Below are 18051 nucleotides of genomic sequence, written 5' to 3'. Positions count from 1 at the left end.
TTTTATTAAACTGGCAGTTAGCTGTTAATGTTTTTTTTTAAACTGGCAGTTTAGCTGTTTTAATGTGGTTATTAAACTGGCAGTTTAGTGTTTTAAATGTTGGTTTATAAACTGGCACTGTTGGTACTAGGAAATGTGGTTTTTAACTGGCAGTTTAGCTGTTGGTTTATTAAACTGGCAGTTTAGCTGTTGGTTTATTAAACTCAGTTTAGCTGTTTTAAATGTTGGTTTATTAAACTGGCAGTTTAGCTGTTTTAAATGTTGGTTTATTAAACTGGCAGTTTAGCTGTTTTAAATGTTGCTTTATTAAACTGGCAGTTTAGCTGTTTTAAATGTTGGTTTATTAAACTGGCAGTTTAGCTGTTGGTTTATTAAACTGGCAGTTTAGCTGTTTTAAATGTTGGGTTTATTAAACTGGCAGTTTAGCTGTTTTAAAATTTGTTTATTAAACTGGCAGTTTAGCTATTGGTTTTATTAAACTGGCAGTTTAGCTGTTGGTTTATTAAACTGGCAGTTTAAATGTTGGTTTATTAAACTTTCAGTTTAGCTGTTTTAAATGTTGCTTTATTAAACTGGCAGTTTAGCTGTTTTAAATGTTGCTTTATTAAACTGGCAGTTTAGCTCTTTTAAATGTTGGTTTATTAAACTGGCAGTTTAGATCTTTTAAATGTTTGGTTTATTAAACTGGCAGTTTAGCTGTTTTAAATGTTGGTTTATTAAACTGTCTGTTTAGCTGTTGGTTTATTAAACTGGCAGTTTAGCTGTTTTAAATGTTGGTTTATTAAACTGGCAGTTTAGCTGTTTTAAATATTGGTTTATTAAACTGGCAGTTTAGCTATTGGTTTATTAAACTGGCAGTTTAGCTATTGGTTTATTAAACTGGCAGTTTAAATGTTGGTTTATTAAACTTTCAGTTTAGCTGTTTTAAATGTTGGTTTATTAAACTGGCAGTTTAGCTGTTTTAAATGTTGGTTTATTAAACTGGCAGTTTAGCTCTTTTAAATGTTGGTTTATTAAACTGGCAGTTTAGCTGTTGGTTTATTAAACTGGCAGTTTAGCTGTTTTAAATGTTGTTTTATTAAACTGGCAGTTTACCTGTTTTAAATGTTGGTTTATTAAACTGGCAGTTTAGCTGTTTTAAATGTTGGTTTATTAAACGTTCAGTTTAGCTGTTTAAATGTTGTTTTAATAAACTGGCAGTTTAGCTGTTTAAATGTTGGTTTATTAAACTTTCAGTTTAGCTGTTTTAAATGTTGTTTTATTAAACTGGTATTTTAGCTGTTTTAAATGTTGGTTTATTAAACTGGCAGTTTAGCTGTTTAAATGTTGGTTTATTAAACTGGCAGTTGAACTCTTTAAATGTTGGTTTATTAAACTGGCAGTGTAGCTGTTTAAATGTTGGTTTAATAAACTGGCAGTTTAGCTGTTTAAATGTTGGTTTATTAAACTGGCAGTTTAGCTGTTTTAAATGTTGCTTTATTAAACTGGCAGTTTAGCTGTTTTAAATGTTGGTTTATGAAACTGGCAGTTTAGCTGTTGGTTTATCAAACTAGCAGTTTAGCTATTTAAATGTTGGTTCATTAAACTGCCAGTTTAGCTGTTAAATCTTGGTTTATCAAACTGGCAGTTTAGCTGTTTTAAATGTTGCTTTATTAAACTGGCAGTTTAGCTGTTTTAAATGTTGGTTTATTAAACTGGCAGTTTAGCTGTTGGTTTATTAAACTGGCAGTTTAGCTGTTGGTTTATCAAACTAGCAGTTTAGCTATTTAAATGTTTGTTCATTAAACTGCCATTTTAACTCTTTAAATGTTGGTTTATTAAACTGGCAGTGTAGCTGTTTAAATGTTGGTTTATTAAACGTTCAGTTTAGCTGTTTAAATGTTGGTTTAATAAACTGGCAGTTTAGCTGTTTAAATGTTGGTTTATTAAACTGGCAGTTTAGCTGTTTTAAATGTTGGTTTATTAAACTGTCAGTTTAGCTGTTGGTTTATTAAACTGGCAGTTTAGCTATTGGTTTATTAAACTGGCAGTTTAGCTATTGGTTTATTAAACTGGCAGTTTAAATGTTGGTTTATTAAACTTTCAGTTTAGCTGTTTTAAATGTTGTTTTATTAAACTGGCAGTTTAGCTGTTTTAAATGTTGGTTTATTAAACTGGCAGTTTAGCTCTTTTAAATGTTGGTTTATTAAACTGGCAGTTTAGCTGTTGGTTTATTAAACTGGCAGTTTAGCTTTTTTAAATGTTGTTTTATTAAACTGGCAGTTTAGCTGTTTTAAATGTTGGTTTATTAAACGTTCAGTTTAGCTGTTTAAATGTTGTTTTAATAAACTGGCAGTTTAGCTGTTTAAAAGTTGGTTTATTAAACTGGCAGTTTAGCTGTTTTAAATGTTGTTTTATTAAACTGGTATTTTAGCTGTTTTAAATGTTGGTTTATTAAACTGGCAGTTTAGCTGTTTTAAATGTTGGTTTATTAAACTGGCAGTTTAGCTGTTGGTTTATTAAACTGGCAGTTTAGCTGTTTTAAATGTTGGTTTATTAAACTGGCAGTTTAGCTGTTTTAAATATTGTTTTATTAAACTGGCAGTTTAGCTATTGGTTTATTAAACTGGCAGTTTAGCTGTTGGTTTATTAAACTGGCAGTTTAAATGTTGGTTTATTAAACTTTCAGTTTAGCTGTTTTAAATGTTGCTTTATTAAACTGGCAGTTTAGCTGTTTTAAATGTTGCTTTATTAAACTGGCAGTTTAGCTCTTTTAAATGTTGGTTTATTAAACTGGCAGTTTAGATCTTTTAAATGTTGGTTTATTAAACTGGCAGTTTAGCTGTTTTAAATGTTGGTTTATTAAACTGTCTGTTTAGCTGTTGGTTTATTAAACTGGCAGTTTAGCTGTTTTAAATGTTGGTTTATTAAACTGGCAGTTTAGCTGTTTTAAATATTGGTTTATTAAACTGGCAGTTTAGCTATTGGTTTATTAAACTGGCAGTTTAGCTATTGGTTTATTAAACTGGCAGTTTAAATGTTGGTTTATTAAACTTTCAGTTTAGCTGTTTTAAATGTTGGTTTATTAAACTGGCAGTTTAGCTGTTTTAAATGTTGGTTTATTAAACTGGTAGTTTAGCTCGTTTAAATGTTGGTTTATTAAACTGGCAGTTTAGCTGTTGGTTTATTAAACTGGCAGTTTAGCTGTTGGTTTATTAAACTGGCAGTTTAGCTGTTTTAAATGTCGTTTTATTAAACTGGCAGTTTACCTGTTTTAAATGTTGGTTTATTAAACTGGCAGTTTAGCTGTTGGTTTATCAAACTAGCAGTTTAGCTATTTAAATGTTGGTTTATTAAACTGGCAGTTTAGCTGTTTTATATGTTGGTTTATTAAACTGGCAGTTTAGCTGTTTTAAATGTTGGTTTATTTAACGTTCAGTTTAGCTGTTTAAATGTTGTTTTAATAAACTGGCAGTTTAGCTGTTTAAATGTTGGTTTATTAAACTTTCAGTTTAGCTGTTTTAAATGTTGGTTTATTAAACTGGCAGTTTAGCTGTTTTAAATGTTGCTTTATTAAACTGGCAGTTTAGCTCTTTTAAATGTTGGTTTATTAAACTGGCAGTTTAGCTGTTTTAAATGTTGGTTTATTAAACTGGCAGTTTAGCTGTTTTAAATGTTGGTTTATTAAACTGTCTGTTTAGCTGTTGGTTTATTAAACTGGTAGTTTAGCTGTTTTAAATATTGGTTTATTAAACTGGCAGTTTAGCTATTGGTTTATTAAACTGGCAGTTTAGCTATTGGTTTATTAAACTGGCAGTTTAAATGTTGGTTTATTAAACTTTCAGTTTAGCTGTTTTAAATGTTGGTTTATTAAACTGGCAGTTTAGCTGTTGGTTTATTAAACTGGCAGTTTAGCTGTTTTAAATGTTGTTTTATTAAACTGGCAGTTTAGCTGTTGGTTTATCAAACTAGCAGTTTAGCTATTTAAATGTTGGTTTATTAAACTAGCAGTTTAGCTGTTTTAAATGTTGTTTTATTAAACTGGTATTTTAGCTGTTTTAAATGTTGGTTTATTAAACTGGCAGTTTAGCTGTTTAAATGTTGGTTTATTAAACTGGCAGTTTAACTCTTTAAATGTTGGTTTATTAAACTGGCAGTGTAGCTGTTTAAATGTTGGTTTAATAAACTGGCAGTTTAGCTGTTTAAATGTTGGTTTATTAAACTGGCAGTTTAGCTGTTTTAAATGTTGGTTTATTAAACTGGCAGTTTAGCTGTTGGTTTATTAAACTGGCAGTTTAGCTGTTGGTTTATCAAACTAGCAGTTTAGCTATTTAAATGTTGGTTCATTAAACTGCCATTTTAACTCTTTAAATGTTGGTTTCTTAAACTGGCAGTGTAGCTGTTTAAATGTTGGTTTATTAAACTGGCAGTTTAGCTGTTTTAAATGTTGGTTTATTAAACTGGTATTTTAGCTGTTTTAAATGTTGGTTTATTAAACTGGCAGTTTAGCTGTTTAAATGTTGGTTTATTAAACTGGTAGTTTAGCTGTTGGTTTATTAAACTGTCAGTTTAGCTGTTGGTTTATTAAACTGGCAGTTTAGCTGTTGGTTTATTAAACTGGCAGTTTAGCTGTTGGTTTATTAAACTAGCTGTTTAAATGTTGGTTTATTAAACTGGCAGTTTATCTGTTTTAAATGTTGGTTTATTAAACTGGCAGTTTAGCTGTTTTAAATGTTGGTTTATTAAACTGTCTGTTTAGCTGTTGGTTTATTAAACTGGCAGTTTAGCTGTTTTAAATGTTGGTTTATTAAACTGGCAGTTTAGCCGTTTTAAATATTGGTTTATTAAACTGGCAGTTTAGCTATTGGTTTATTAAACTGGCAGTTTAGCTGTTGGTTTATTAAACTGGCAGTTTAAATGTTGGTTTATTAAACTTTCAGTTTAGCTGTTTTAAATGTTGGTTTATTAAACTGGCAGTTTAGCTGTTTTAAATGTTGCTTTATTAAACTGGCAGTTTAGCTGTTTTAAATGTTGGTTTATTAAACTGGCAGTTTAGCTGTTGGTTTATCAAACTAGCAGTTTAGCTATTTAAATGTTGGTTTATTAAACTGGCAGTTTAGCTGTTGGTTTCTTAAACTGGCAGTTTAGCTGTAGGTTTATCAAACTAGCAGAAATGTTGGTTTATTAAACTGGCAGTTTAGCTGTTGGTTTATTAAACTGGCAGTTTAGCTCTTTTAAATGTTGGTTTATTAAACTGGCAGTTTAGCTGTTTTAAATGTTGGTTTATTAAACTGGCAGTTTAGCTGTTTTAAATGTTGGTTTATTAAACTGGCAGTTTAGCTGTTTTAAATAATGTTTTATTAAACTGGCAGTTTAGCTATTGGTTTATTAAACTGGCAGTTTAGCTGTTGGTTTATTAAACTGGCAGTTTAAATGTTGGTTTATTAAACTTTCAGTTTAGCTGTTTTAAATGTTGGTTTATTAAACTGGCAGTTTAGCTGTTTTAAATGTTGTTTTATTAAACTGTCTGTTTAGCTGTTGGTTTATTAAACTGGCAGTTTAGCTGTTTTAAATGTTGGTTTATTAAACTGGCAGTTTAGCTGTTTTAAATATTGGTTTATTAAACTGGCAGTTTAGCTATTGGTTTATTAAACTGGCAGTTTAGCTATTGGTTTATTAAACTGGCAGTTTAAATGTTGGTTTATTAAACTTTCAGTTTAGCTGTTTTAAATGTTGGTTTATTAAACTGGCAGTTTAGCTCTTTTAAATGTTGGTTTATTAAACTGGCAGTTTAGCTGTTGGTTTATTAAACTGGCAGTTTAGCTGTTTTAAATGTTGTTTTATTCAACTGGCAGTTTACCTGTTTTAAATGTTGGTTTATTAAACTGGCAGTTTAGCTGTTGGTTTATCAAACTAGCAGTTTAGCTATTTAAATGTTGGTTTATTAAACTGGCAGTTTAGCTGTTTTAAATATTGGTTTATTAAACTGGTATTTTAGCTGTTTTAAATGTTGGTTTGTTAAACTGGCAGTTTAGCTGTTTAAATGTTGGTTTATTAAACTGGCAGTTTAGCTGTTTTAAATGTTGGTTTATTAAACTGTTATTTTAGCTGTTTTAAATGTTGGTTTATTAAACTGGCAGTTTAGCTGTTTAAATGTTGGTTTATTAAACTGGCAGTTTAGCTGTTGGTTTATTAAACTGGCAGTTTAGCTGTTGGTTTATTAAACTGTCAGTTTAGCTGTTGGTTTATTAAACTGTCAGTTTAGCTGTTGGTTTATTAAACTGTCAGTTTAGCTGTTGGTTTATTAAACTGGCAGTTTAGCTGTTGGTTTATTAAACTGTCAGTTTAGCTGTTGGTTTATTATACTGGCAGTTTAGCTATTGGTTTATTAAACTGGCAGTTTAAATGTTGGTTTATTAAACTTTCAGTTTAGCTGTTTTAAATGTTGGTTTATTAAACTGGCAGTTTAGCTGTTTTAAATGTTGGTTTATTAAACTGGCAGTTTAGCTCTTTTAAATGTTGGTTTATTAAACTGGCAGTTTAGCTGTTGGTTTATTAAACTGGCAGTTTAGCTGTTTTAAATGTTGTTTTATTAAACTGGCAGTTTACCTGTTTTAAATGTTGGTTTATTAAACTGGCAGTTTAGCTGTTGGTTTATCAAACTAGCAGTTTAGCTATTTAAATGTTGGTTTATTAAACTGGCAGTTTAGCTGTTTTAAATGTTGGTTTATTAAACTGGTATTTTAGCTGTTTTAAATGTTGGTTTATTAAACTGGCAGTTTACCTGTTTTAAATGTTGGTTTATTAAACTGGCAGTTTAGCTGTTGGTTTATTATTCTGGCAGTTTAGCTATTGGTTTATTAAACTGGCAGTTTAAATGTTGGTTTATTAAACTTTCAGTTTAGCTGTTTTAAATGTTGGTTTATTAAACTGGCAGTTTAGCTGTTTTAAATGTTGGTTTATTAAACTGGCAGTTTAGCTCTTTTAAATGTTGGTTTATTAAACTGGCAGTTTAGCTGTTGGTTTATTAAACTGGCAGTTTAGCTGTTTTAAATGTTGTTTTATTAAACTGGCAGTTTACCTGTTTTAAATGTTGGTTTATTAAACTGGCAGTTTAGCTGTTGGTTTATCAAACTAGCAGTTTAGCTATTTAAATGTTGGTTTATTAAACTGGCAGTTTAGCTGTTTTAAATGTTGGTTTATTAAACTGGCAGTTTAGCTGTTGGTTTATCAAACTAGCAGTTTAGCTATTTAAATGTTGGTTTATTAAACTGGCAGTTTAGCTGTTTTAAATGTTGGTTTATTAAACTGGTATTTTAGCTGTTTTAAATGTTGGTTTATTAAACTGGCAGTTTAGCTGTTTTAAATGTTGGTTTATTAAACTGTTATTTTAGCTGTTTTAAATGTTGGTTTATTAAACTGGCAGTTTAGCTGTTTAAATGTTGGTTTATTAAACTGGCAGTTTAGCTGTTGGTTTATTAAACTGTCAGTTTAGCTGTTGGTTTATTAAACTGTCAGTTTAGCTGTTGGTTTATTAAACTGTCAGTTTAGCTGTTGGTTTATTAAACTGTCAGTTTAGCTGTTGGTTTATTAAACTAGCTGTTTAGCTGTTGGTTTATTAAACTAGCTGTTTAAATGTTGGTTTATTAAACTGGCAGTATAGCTGTTTTAAATGTTGTTTTATTAAACTGGTATTTTAGCTGTTTAAAATGTTGGTTTATTAAACTGGCAGTTTAGCTGTTTAAATGTTGGTTTATTAAACTGGCAGTTTAACTCTTTAAATGTTGGTTTATTAAACTGGCAGTGTAGCTGTTTAAATGTTGGTTTAATAAACTGGCAGTTTAGCTGTTTAAATGTTGGTTTATTAAACTGGCAGTTTAGCTGTTTTAAATGTTGGTTTATTAAACTGGCAGTTTAGCTGTTTTAAATGTTGCTTTATTAAACTGGCAGTTTAGCTGTTTTAAATGTTGGTTTATTAAACTGGCAGTTTAGCTGTTGGTTTATCAAACTAGCAGTTTAGCTATTTAAATGTTGGTTCATTAAACTGCCAGTTTAGCTGTTTAGATCTTGGTTTATTAAACTGGCAGTTTAGCTGTTTTAAATGTTGGTTTATTAAACTGGCAGTTTAGCTGTTGGTTTATTAAACTGGCAGTTTAGCTGTTGGTTTATCAAACTAGCAGTTTAGCTATTTAAATGTTGGTTCATTAAACTGCCATTTTAACTCTTTAAATGTTGGTTTCTTAAACTGGCAGTGTAGCTGTTTAAATGTTGGTTTATTAAACTGGCAGTTTAGCTGTTTTAAATGTTGGTTTATTAAACTGGTATTTTAGCTGTTTTAAATGTTGGTTTATTAAACTGGCAGTTTAGCTGTTTAAATGTTGGTTTATTAAACTGGTAGTTTAGCTGTTGGTTTATTAAACTGTCAGTTTAGCTGTTGGTTTATTAAACTGGCAGTTTAGCTGATGGTTTATTAAACTGGCAGTTTAGCTGTTGGTTTATTAAACTAGCTGTTTAAATGTTGGTTTATTAAACTGGAAGTTTATCTGTTTTAAATGTTGGTTTATTAAACTGGCAGTTTAGCTGTTTTAAATGTTGGTTTATTAAACTGTCTGTTTAGCTGTTGGTTTATTAAACTGGCAGTTTAGCTGTTTTAAATGTTGGTTTATTAAACTGGCAGTTTAGCTGTTTTAAATGTTGGTTTATTAAACTGGCAGTGTAGCTGTTTAAATGTTGGTTTAATAAACTGGCAGTTTAGCTGTTTAAATGTTGGTTTATTAAACTGGCAGTTTAGCTGTTTTAAATGTTGGTTTATTAAACTGGCAGTTTAGCTGTTTTAAATGTTGCTTTATTAAACTGGCAGTTTAGCTGTTTTAAATGTTGGTTTATGAAACTGGCAGTTTAGCTGTTGGTTTATCAAACTAGCAGTTTAGCTATTTAAATGTTGGTTCATTAAACTGCCAGTTTAGCTGTTTAAATCTTGGTTTATTAAACTGGCAGTTTAGCTGTTTTAAATGTTGCTTTATTAAACTGGCAGTTTAGCTGTTGGTTTATTAAACTGGCAGTTTAGCTGTTGGTTTATCAAACTAGCAGTTTAGCTATTTAAATGTTGGTTCATTAAACTGCCATTTTAACTCTTTAAATGTTGGTTTCTTAAACTGGCAGTGTAGCTGTTTAAATGTTGGTTTATTAAACTGGCAGTTTAGCTGTTTTAAATGTTGGTTTATTAAACTGGTATTTTAGCTGTTTTAAATGTTGGTTTATTAAACTGGCAGTTTAGCTGTTTAAATGTTGGTTTATTAAACTGGTAGTTTAGCTGTTGGTTTATTAAACTGTCAGTTTAGCTGTTGGTTTATTAAACTGGCAGTTTAGCTGTTGGTTTATTAAACTGGCAGTTTAGCTGTTGGTTTATTAAACTAGCTGTTTAAATGTTGGTTTATTAAACTGGCAGTTTATCTGTTTTAAATGTTGGTTTATTAAACTGGCAGTTTAGCTGTTTTAAATGTTGGTTTATTAAACTGTCTGTTTAGCTGTTGGTTTATTAAACTGGCAGTTTAGCTGTTTTAAATGTTGGTTTATTAAACTGGCAGTTTAGCTGTTTTAAATATTGGTTTATTAAACTGGCAGTTTAGCTATTGGTTTATTAAACTGGCAGTTTAGCTGTTGGTTTATTAAACTGGCAGTTTAAATGTTGGTTTATTAAACTTTCAGTTTAGCTGTTTTAAATGTTGGTTTATTAAACTGGCAGTTTAGCTGTTTTAAATGTTGGTTTATTAAACTGGCAGTTTAGCTGTTTTAAATGTTGCTTTATTAAACTGGCAGTTTAGCTGTTTTAAATGTTGGTTTATTAAACTGGCAGTTTAGCTGTTGGTTTATCAAACTAGCAGTTTAGCTATTTAAATGTTGGTTCATTAAACTGCCAGTTTAGCTGTTTAAATCTTGGTTTATTAAACTGCCAGTTTAGCTGTTGGTTTCTTAAACTGGCAGTTTAGCTGTAGGTTTATCAAACTAGCAGAAATGTTGGTTTATTAAACTGGCAGTTTAGCTGTTTTAAATATTGGTTTATTAAACTGGCAGTTTAGCTATTGGTTTATTAAACTGGCAGTTTAAATGTTGGTTTATTAAACTTTCAGTTTAGCTGTTTTAAATGTTGGTTTATTAAACTGGCAGTTTAGCTGTTTTAAATGTTGGTTTATTAAACTGGCAGTTTAGCTCTTTTAAATGTTGGTTTATTAAACTGGCAGTTTAGCTGTTGGTTTATTAAACTGGCAGTTTAGCTGTTTTAAATGTTGTTTTATTCAACTGGCAGTTTACCTGTTTTAAATGTTGGTTTATTAAACTGGCAGTTTAGCTGTTGGTTTATCAAACTAGCAGTTTAGCTATTTAAATGTTGGTTTATTAAACTGGCAGTTTAGCTGTTTTAAATGTTGGTTTATTAAACTGTTATTTTAGCTGTTTTAAATGTTGGTTTATTAAACTGGCAGTTTAGCTGTTTAAATGTTGGTTTATTAAACTGGCAGTTTAGCTGTTGGTTTATTAAACTGGCAGTTTAGCTGTTGGTTTATTAAACTGTCAGTTTAGCTGTTGGTTTATTAAACTGTCAGTTTAGCTGTTGGTTTATTAAACTGTCAGTTTAGCTGTTGGTTTATTAAACTGTCAGTTTAGCTGTTGGTTTATTAAACTGGCAGTTTAGCTGTTGGTTTATTAAACTGTCAGTTTAGCTGTTGGTTTATTAAACTGGCAGTTTAGCTGTTGGTTTATTAAACTGGCAGTTTAAATGTTGGTTTATTAAACTTTCAGTTTAGCTGTTTTAAATGTTGGTTTATTAAACTGGCAGTTTAGCTGTTTTAAATGTTGTTTTATTAAACTGTCTGTTTAGCTGTTGGTTTATTAAACTGGCAGTTTAGCTGTTTTAAATGTTGCTTTATTAAACTGGCAGTTTAGCTGTTTTAAATATTGGTTTATTAAACTGGCAGTTTAGCTATTGGTTTATTAAACTGGCAGTTTAGCTATTGGTTTATTAAACTGGCAGTTTAAATGTTGGTTTATTAAACTTTCAGTTTAGCTGTTTTAAATGTTGGTTTATTAAACTGGCAGTTTAGCTCTTTTAAATGTTGGTTTATTAAACTGGCAGTTTAGCTGTTGGTTTATTAAACTGGCAGTTTAGCTGTTTTAAATGTTGTTTTATTCAACTGGCAGTTTACCTGTTTTAAATGTTGGTTTATTAAACTGGCAGTTTAGCTGTTGGTTTATCAAACTAGCAGTTTAGCTATTTAAATGTTGGTTTATTAAACTGGCAGTTTAGCTGTTTTAAATATTGGTTTATTAAACTGGTATTTTAGCTGTTTTAAATGTTGGTTTGTTAAACTGGCAGTTTAGCTGTTTAAATGTTGGTTTATTAAACTGGCAGTTTAGCTGTTTTAAATGTTGGTTTATTAAACTGTTATTTTAGCTGTTTTAAATGTTGGTTTATTAAACTGGCAGTTTAGCTGTTTAAATGTTGGTTTATTAAACTGGCAGTTTAGCTGTTGGTTTATTAAACTGGCAGTTTAGCTGTTGGTTTATTAAACTGGCAGTTTAGCTGTTGGTTTATTAAACTTTCAGTTTAGCTGTTTTAAATGTTGGTTTATTAAACTGGCAGTTTAGCTGTTTTAAATGTTGGTTTATTAAACTGGCAGTTTAGCTCTTTTAAATGTTTGTTTATTAAACTGGCAGTTTAGCTGTTGGTTTATTAAACTGGCAGTTTAGCTGTTTTAAATGTTGTTTTATTAAACTGGCAGTTTACCTGTTTTAAATGTTGGTTTATTAAACTGGCAGTTTAGCTGTTGGTTTATCAAACTAGCAGTTTAGCTATTTAAATGTTGGTTTATTAAACTGGCAGTTTAGCTGTTTTAAATGTTGGTTTATTAAACTGGTATTTTAGCTGTTTTAAATGTTGGTTTATTAAACTGGCAGTTTACCTGTTTTAAATGTTGGTTTATTAAACTGGCAGTTTAGCTGTTGGTTTATTATACTGGCAGTTTAGCTATTGGTTTATTAAACTGGCAGTTTAAATGTTGGTTTATTAAACTTTCAGTTTAGCTGTTTTAAATGTTGGTTTATTAAACTGGCAGTTTAGCTGTTTTAAATGTTGGTTTATTAAACTGGCAGTTTAGCTCTTTTAAATGTTGGTTTATTAAACTGGCAGTTTAGCTGTTGGTTTATTAAACTGGCAGTTTAGCTGTTTTAAATGTTGTTTTATTAAACTGGCAGTTTACCTGTTTTAAATGTTGGTTTATTAAACTGGCAGTTTAGCTGTTGGTTTATCAAACTAGCAGTTTAGCTATTTAAATGTTGGTTTATTAAACTGGCAGTTTAGCTGTTTTAAATGTTGGTTTATTAAACTGGTATTTTAGCTGTTTTAAATGTTGGTTTATTAAACTGGTATTTTAGCTGTTTTAAATGTTGGTTTATTAAACTGGCAGTTTAGCTGTTTTAAATGTTGGTTTATTAAACTGTTATTTTAGCTGTTTTAAATGTTGGTTTATTAAACTGGCAGTTTAGCTGTTTAAATGTTGGTTTATTAAACTGGCAGTTTAGCTGTTGGTTTATTAAACTGTCAGTTTAGCTGTTGGTTTATTAAACTGTCAGTTTAGCTGTTTAAATGTTGGTTTATTAAACTGGCAGTTTAGCTGTTTTAAATGTTGGTTTATTAAACTGTTATTTTAGCTGTTTTAAATGTTGGTTTATTAAACTGGCAGTTTAGCTGTTTAAATGTTGGTTTATTAAACTGTCAGTTTAGCTGTTGGTTTATTAAACTGTCAGTTTAGCTGTTGGTTTATTAAACTGTCAGTTTAGCTGTTGGTTTATTAAACTGTCAGTTTAGCTGTTGGTTTATTAAACTGGCAGTTTAGCTGTTGGTTTATTAAACTGTCAGTTTAGCTGTTGGTTTATTAAACTGGCAGTTTAGCTGTTGGTTTATTAAACTGGCAGTTTAAATGTTGGTTTATTAAACTTTCAGTTTAGCTGTTTTAAATGTTGGTTTATTAAACTGGCAGTTTAGCTCTTTTAAATGTTGGTTTATTAAACTGGCAGTTTAGCTGTTGGTTTATTAAACTGGCAGTTTAGCTGTTTTAAATGTTGTTTTATTAAACTGGCAGTTTACCTGTTTTAAATGTTGGTTTATTAAACTGGCAGTTTAGCTGTTGGTTTATCAAACTAGCAGTTTAGCTATTTAAATGTTGGTTTATTAAACTGGCAGTTTAGCTGTTTTAAATGTTGGTTTATTAAACTCGTATTTTAGCTGTTTTAAATGTTGGTTTATTAAACTGGCAGTTTACCTGTTTTAAATGTTGGTTTATTAAACTGGCAGTTTAGCTGTTGGTTTATCAAACTAGCAGTTTAGCTATTTAAATGTTGGTTTATTAAACTGGCAGTTTAGCTGTTTTAAATGTTGGTTTATTAAACTGGTATTTTAGCTGTTTTAAATGTTGGTTTATTAAACTGGCAGTTTAGCTGTTTTAAATGTTGGTTTATTAAACTGTTATTTTAGCTGTTTTAAATGTTGGTTTATTAAACTGGCAGTTTAGCTGTTTAAATGTTGGTTTATTAAACTGGCAGTTTAGCTGTTGGTTTATTAAACTGTCAGTTTAGCTGTTGGTTTATTAAACTGTCAGTTTAGCTGTTGGTTTATTAAACTGTCAGTTTAGCTGTTGGTTTATTAAACTGGCAGTTTAGCTGTTTAAATGTTGGTTTATTAAACTGGCAGTATAGCTGTTTTAAATGTTGGTTTATTAAACTGGCAGTTTAGCTGTTTTAAATGTTGGTTTATTAAACTTTTTGCTGCTTTTCTTCTCTTTTCTAAAATAACAACGTTGACCTTCGACCTTGCAGGACTCTATCCGGGCCTCGTTCTCCATGTACGACCTCAACCTGGATGTGAATGACTTCCCGAAGAAGGCTGCTACTCTGGAGGGCAACCATCTTCTCTCCCACCTCAACGGCTCCTCCTGCTCTGACCTGCAGCAGATAGACCTGGACCTGGCCCCTCTCTCCCTGGGTACCTTCAAGAGCCATCTGGACCTGGTCAGCGGCTGGGAGGAGGCCCATCCCCGGGACAACTCCCCCATCGGCCCCATCTCAACCCCCGCTAGTACTACTGTACCTGGGGTAGGGGGACCAGGGGTTGGTACTGGGGTGAAGGATGTTCACAGGCTCCACACCACCCCCAGCCTCTCCAAGCTGATCCGAGTGCGCTCCCCAGAGAGTTACCCCTCTGCTAGGCCTGAGAATAAACACCAGGCCCCTGCTTCGATCCAGGCCTATATTAAGGTAGCTAAGCCTAAAGAGGAGACCCCAGCGGAGCCCAGGAACATTACTATCTCTTCTCCTGGGGCTGGGGTTAATGCTGGGGCTGGCAGGAACATTACTATCCCTACTCCTGGGGCTGGGGTTAATGCTGGGGCTGGCAGGAACATTACTATCCCTACTCCTGGGGCTAGGGTTAATGCTGGGGCTGGCAGGAACATTACTATCCCTACTCCTGGGGCTGGGGTTAATGCTGGGACTGGCAGGAACATTACTACCCCTACTCCTGGGGCTGGGGTTAATGCTGGGGCTGGCAGGAACATTACTACCCCTACTCCTGGGGCTGGGGTTAATGCTGGGGCTGGCAAGCTGAAGAAGGGCAAGAAGCAGCAGCAATGGCAGGACCAGCTGCCTCCAGAACAGAACCAGACCAGACCCGGATCCAAAGCAGCTGCAGAATCTCAGAAAACTGGTTCTAACAGTTCTGATGCTGTGGGTTCTAAGGCTGGTTCTGGTTCCAAACCACCACCTCACTCAGCTGAGAGCCAGAGAACCGGGCCAAGGAGGGCAGAGGAGACCAGGCCCACCCGGCAGCAGGCCACCAACAGGACAGTGAGTAGCGCGGGTGCTCCCAGCACCCAAAGAGGGAAGGGGGAGGAGCAAGAGGCCAAAGGTCACTCTGTCACCTCAACCAATCACAACCAAGTCCAGCAGCAGCAGCCCAAGGGGAAGAATAAGAAGAACAAGAACAAGGGAGAGAAAACCAGCCGCAACATTGGTACGTTAGTTTAGATAACCCTCTAGTTGACTGTCTCTTGTGTTATACATGTTGTAGGAGGGGAGACGTGTCAGGTATGTTAGTTTAGATAACCCTCTAGTTGAATGTCTCTTGTGTTATACATGTTGTAGGAGAGGAGACGTGTCAGTGTGAATGATAAAGCGATCAGACAGCATGACCGTTCTTTGGTTGTGATGTTTCCGTCCTGTTTCTTTCTTCCCCAGACGATGTGTTTCTCCCTAAAGACGTAGACCCAAAAGAAATGGACGAGATTGATCGTGAGGTGGAATACTTCAAAAGGTCAGCCTCTGTGACAATCCAAAACATTTCGGGCCGCTTTACCAAACAGACATTCTCCATTAAAAGTCTTTCTAGACTTAGTCTTTGTCTGGGAAACTGGCCCTTGTTTTGTTTTGGGGGGGGGGCGCCACCAGCCTCCTGTTTATAGAACCACGTAGTGATATTTCTCTCTTCTCTCTGTAGGTTTTGCCTTGACTCTGCTAAACAGACCCGCCAGAAGGTTGCAGTAAACTGGTCCAACTTTACCCTTAAATAGGTTCCTTTCAACTCAGCCCAGTAACTGACGGGTTCTAGGATGCAGAACCCCCCCCCCCAACGTGACTATGTCCATACAACCCTGACGGCCTGAGGCCTTCTCTCATTCCCACTCTTCCTCCTCCTCCTTTTCTTTTTCCTCACCAAGCCAAGGGACCCTGGTGCAACACCGTTTTCCATTTGTCAGGTCTGACAGCCGGGGATCATTCACACACGGGCCCGACAGACTCGACTCTTTGCTGTTTCACAACGAGGGAGATGAGAGATCCAGGTTGAAACATAGACGGGTGTTGGTTCTCTGTCTATCAGATCTGATCTACTGTGTACTTCACTACGTAGTATGGAAAACACTTAACCTTTTACAATAAAATGTGTTTTTGTTGTAATTGTGGGAGATTTTAACATTGTAGACACCTTCTTGGATTGTTATCGGTTGGTTCTATTTGGTGCTTCTTGTTTCCAAAAGGTACTGACCCACGACCCCACAATGAACTTTTACTGTCTTTAGTTTAGGGTAATCTCCCCCATCTCTCCCTCAACACACAACGCTCTGTGGATAGGCACTGTTTTAGATAATGAATTGCATCTTAAATGATTTTACGTAGATTTTTAAGTTCAGATCAGAATAGGTCTTATGGTATGGAAGGACGTAATGTCAAAGCACATGCTGTCATAGACACCCCCACCATGTGTGGGCTGGTTATCTGTACTGTCATAGACACCATGTGTGGGCTGGTTATCTATACCGTCATAGACACCATGTGTGGGCTGGGTATCCATCCTGGTATTGTGCTCTCATGACCTCAAATCGTACTGCTCTGATTGTGCCATCCTTTCCCCTCAATATGACATCACAGGCTGAACCAACGCTGTTCATTCATTTAATGGTTTGTAGCTTCAACATCAAGTCTGAGTTCAAGATTGTGCCCTATTCCTTATGTAGTACACTCCTTTAGACCAGGACCCATAGGGCTATAGTGAAAAGTAGTGCACTATATAGGGAATAGGGTGCAACCCATTGAGTAAGTCATTATGGTGTAGTTTATCAATGGCAGTGGATGACACGGAACAATAGATTCATTACCTCCTTGTACAATGCTATTATTTTATATGAAATTGTGAGAAATGATTTTGTTTTAACAAAATGAACGTTTGGAAAGTAATCAACGACACTAATATAAACAAAACATTTTTTTTTTATATATATATAAATAAAGAAACAAAATATTTATCTGGTTACTGTGTTTAACACTTCAAATCACATCTTCACTATGTGTTCAAATAAAACCAGATTGATTTGTCCCCCTGTATATTCTATATAAATCATGGTTATCTTCAGTGGTCAGCCTCCCCGTGTTGTTCAGATATCTGATATCGAGTCATACTCCATATCTCTATGCTTCAAAGTTACATCTCCCATTGGTTGTTGAAGTAACTGTTAATCAGAGCTGATATTTCCCATTGGTTGTTGAAGTAACTGTTAATCAGAACTGATATTTCCCATTGGTTGTTGAAGTAACTGCTAATCAGAGCTGATATCTTCCCCTATGGTGGTTTGTGATTATGGTTCTATACTGTGGCCATGTTCTCAACTGTCTTGCTTCTCAAACAGCACCCTATTCCCTATATAGTGCACTACTTCTGACCAGGGCCCATAGGGTAGTGCACTATATAGGGAATAGGGTGCTATTTGGGATGCTACCCCATGGCTGCCTCATACTGTTGTTTTGATCTCTCAACTCCTTCACATACAGGATTGTATTCATTAGGTATCTAACGGAAGAAAACAGACAAACAGGAAGGGACGACTTGGACTTGTCCATTTTAAGTACTGTTTTTATTTTCAGTTGAAAAATGTTTGTACATAAAAAGTGATTTTAGGGCATTTTAAACACATCCGCAATGATAACCTGTCTCTAGTGAGGTTTGGCGAGGATTTCAACCATGGTACAAAAATTCACAATACTCTGTGACCCTTCGGGGGTCAAACACCTCAATAAGATCCTCTGCTGTCACTCCGTATCTGATGAGTTCCCTTTCTGATCAGAAAACGATCAATAGTTTAAGTGATGTTCCGAAAGAAGTGGTGCTTCGATGATTCCAAGTTAGTCATCAAAAACATGTTTCCGTGATTTATTTTTTTGGGGGGAAGAAAATCTGTTTCTGAAATTTTGTATCCCAGTTTATATTCAACTAGAAGACATTATCTGAAATGTGTGGAATGTAGATGTATACTATACTGTTAATGTAGGCCTAAGACAAGTTGGCTTTTCTGTTTTTTTTTATTATTCACTTTTGATACTGTGAAAATCTTTCGTTCAGAAAGATTAAAACATTACAGTTTTGACAAAATAAAGTGTGGTGTTTTATTTGAGTGGTTTTATCCCTAAGGCTGCATGACATGATGCATCGTGTTAAGTCAATTCGTTAGAGAATTGTCTTAATATTTTAAACCA

General features: G+C 33.5%; 1 protein-coding gene across 3 annotated transcripts in view; it reads left to right on the top strand.

Annotated features, from left to right (window-relative positions):
• The window catches only part of LOC115205778 (protein FAM193B), a 48751-nt gene extending 30804 nt beyond the window's left edge, over positions 1-17947 (top strand). For 2 of the 3 annotated variants that reach the window (XM_029772091.1, XM_029772090.1), the window contains exons 9-11: positions 13849-15040; positions 15265-15340; positions 15524-17947. In XM_029772091.1, coding sequence (XP_029627951.1) covers positions 13849-15040; positions 15265-15340; positions 15524-15596 — 1341 coding nt within the window. In that variant the 3' untranslated portion in view covers positions 15597-17947. The remainder of the gene's footprint in view (positions 1-13848; positions 15041-15264; positions 15341-15523) is intronic. The other variant, XM_029772092.1, reaches the window with a different exon arrangement.
• The last annotated feature ends 104 nt before the right edge of the window (positions 17948-18051 follow it).

The sequence above is a fragment of the Salmo trutta genome, chromosome 13 (assembly GCF_901001165.1).
Source record: "Salmo trutta chromosome 13, fSalTru1.1, whole genome shotgun sequence".
NCBI lineage: Eukaryota > Metazoa > Chordata > Actinopteri > Salmoniformes > Salmonidae > Salmo > Salmo trutta.
Note: the sequence above shows the minus strand (reverse complement) of the source record. Positions and strands in the feature narration are given on the sequence as shown.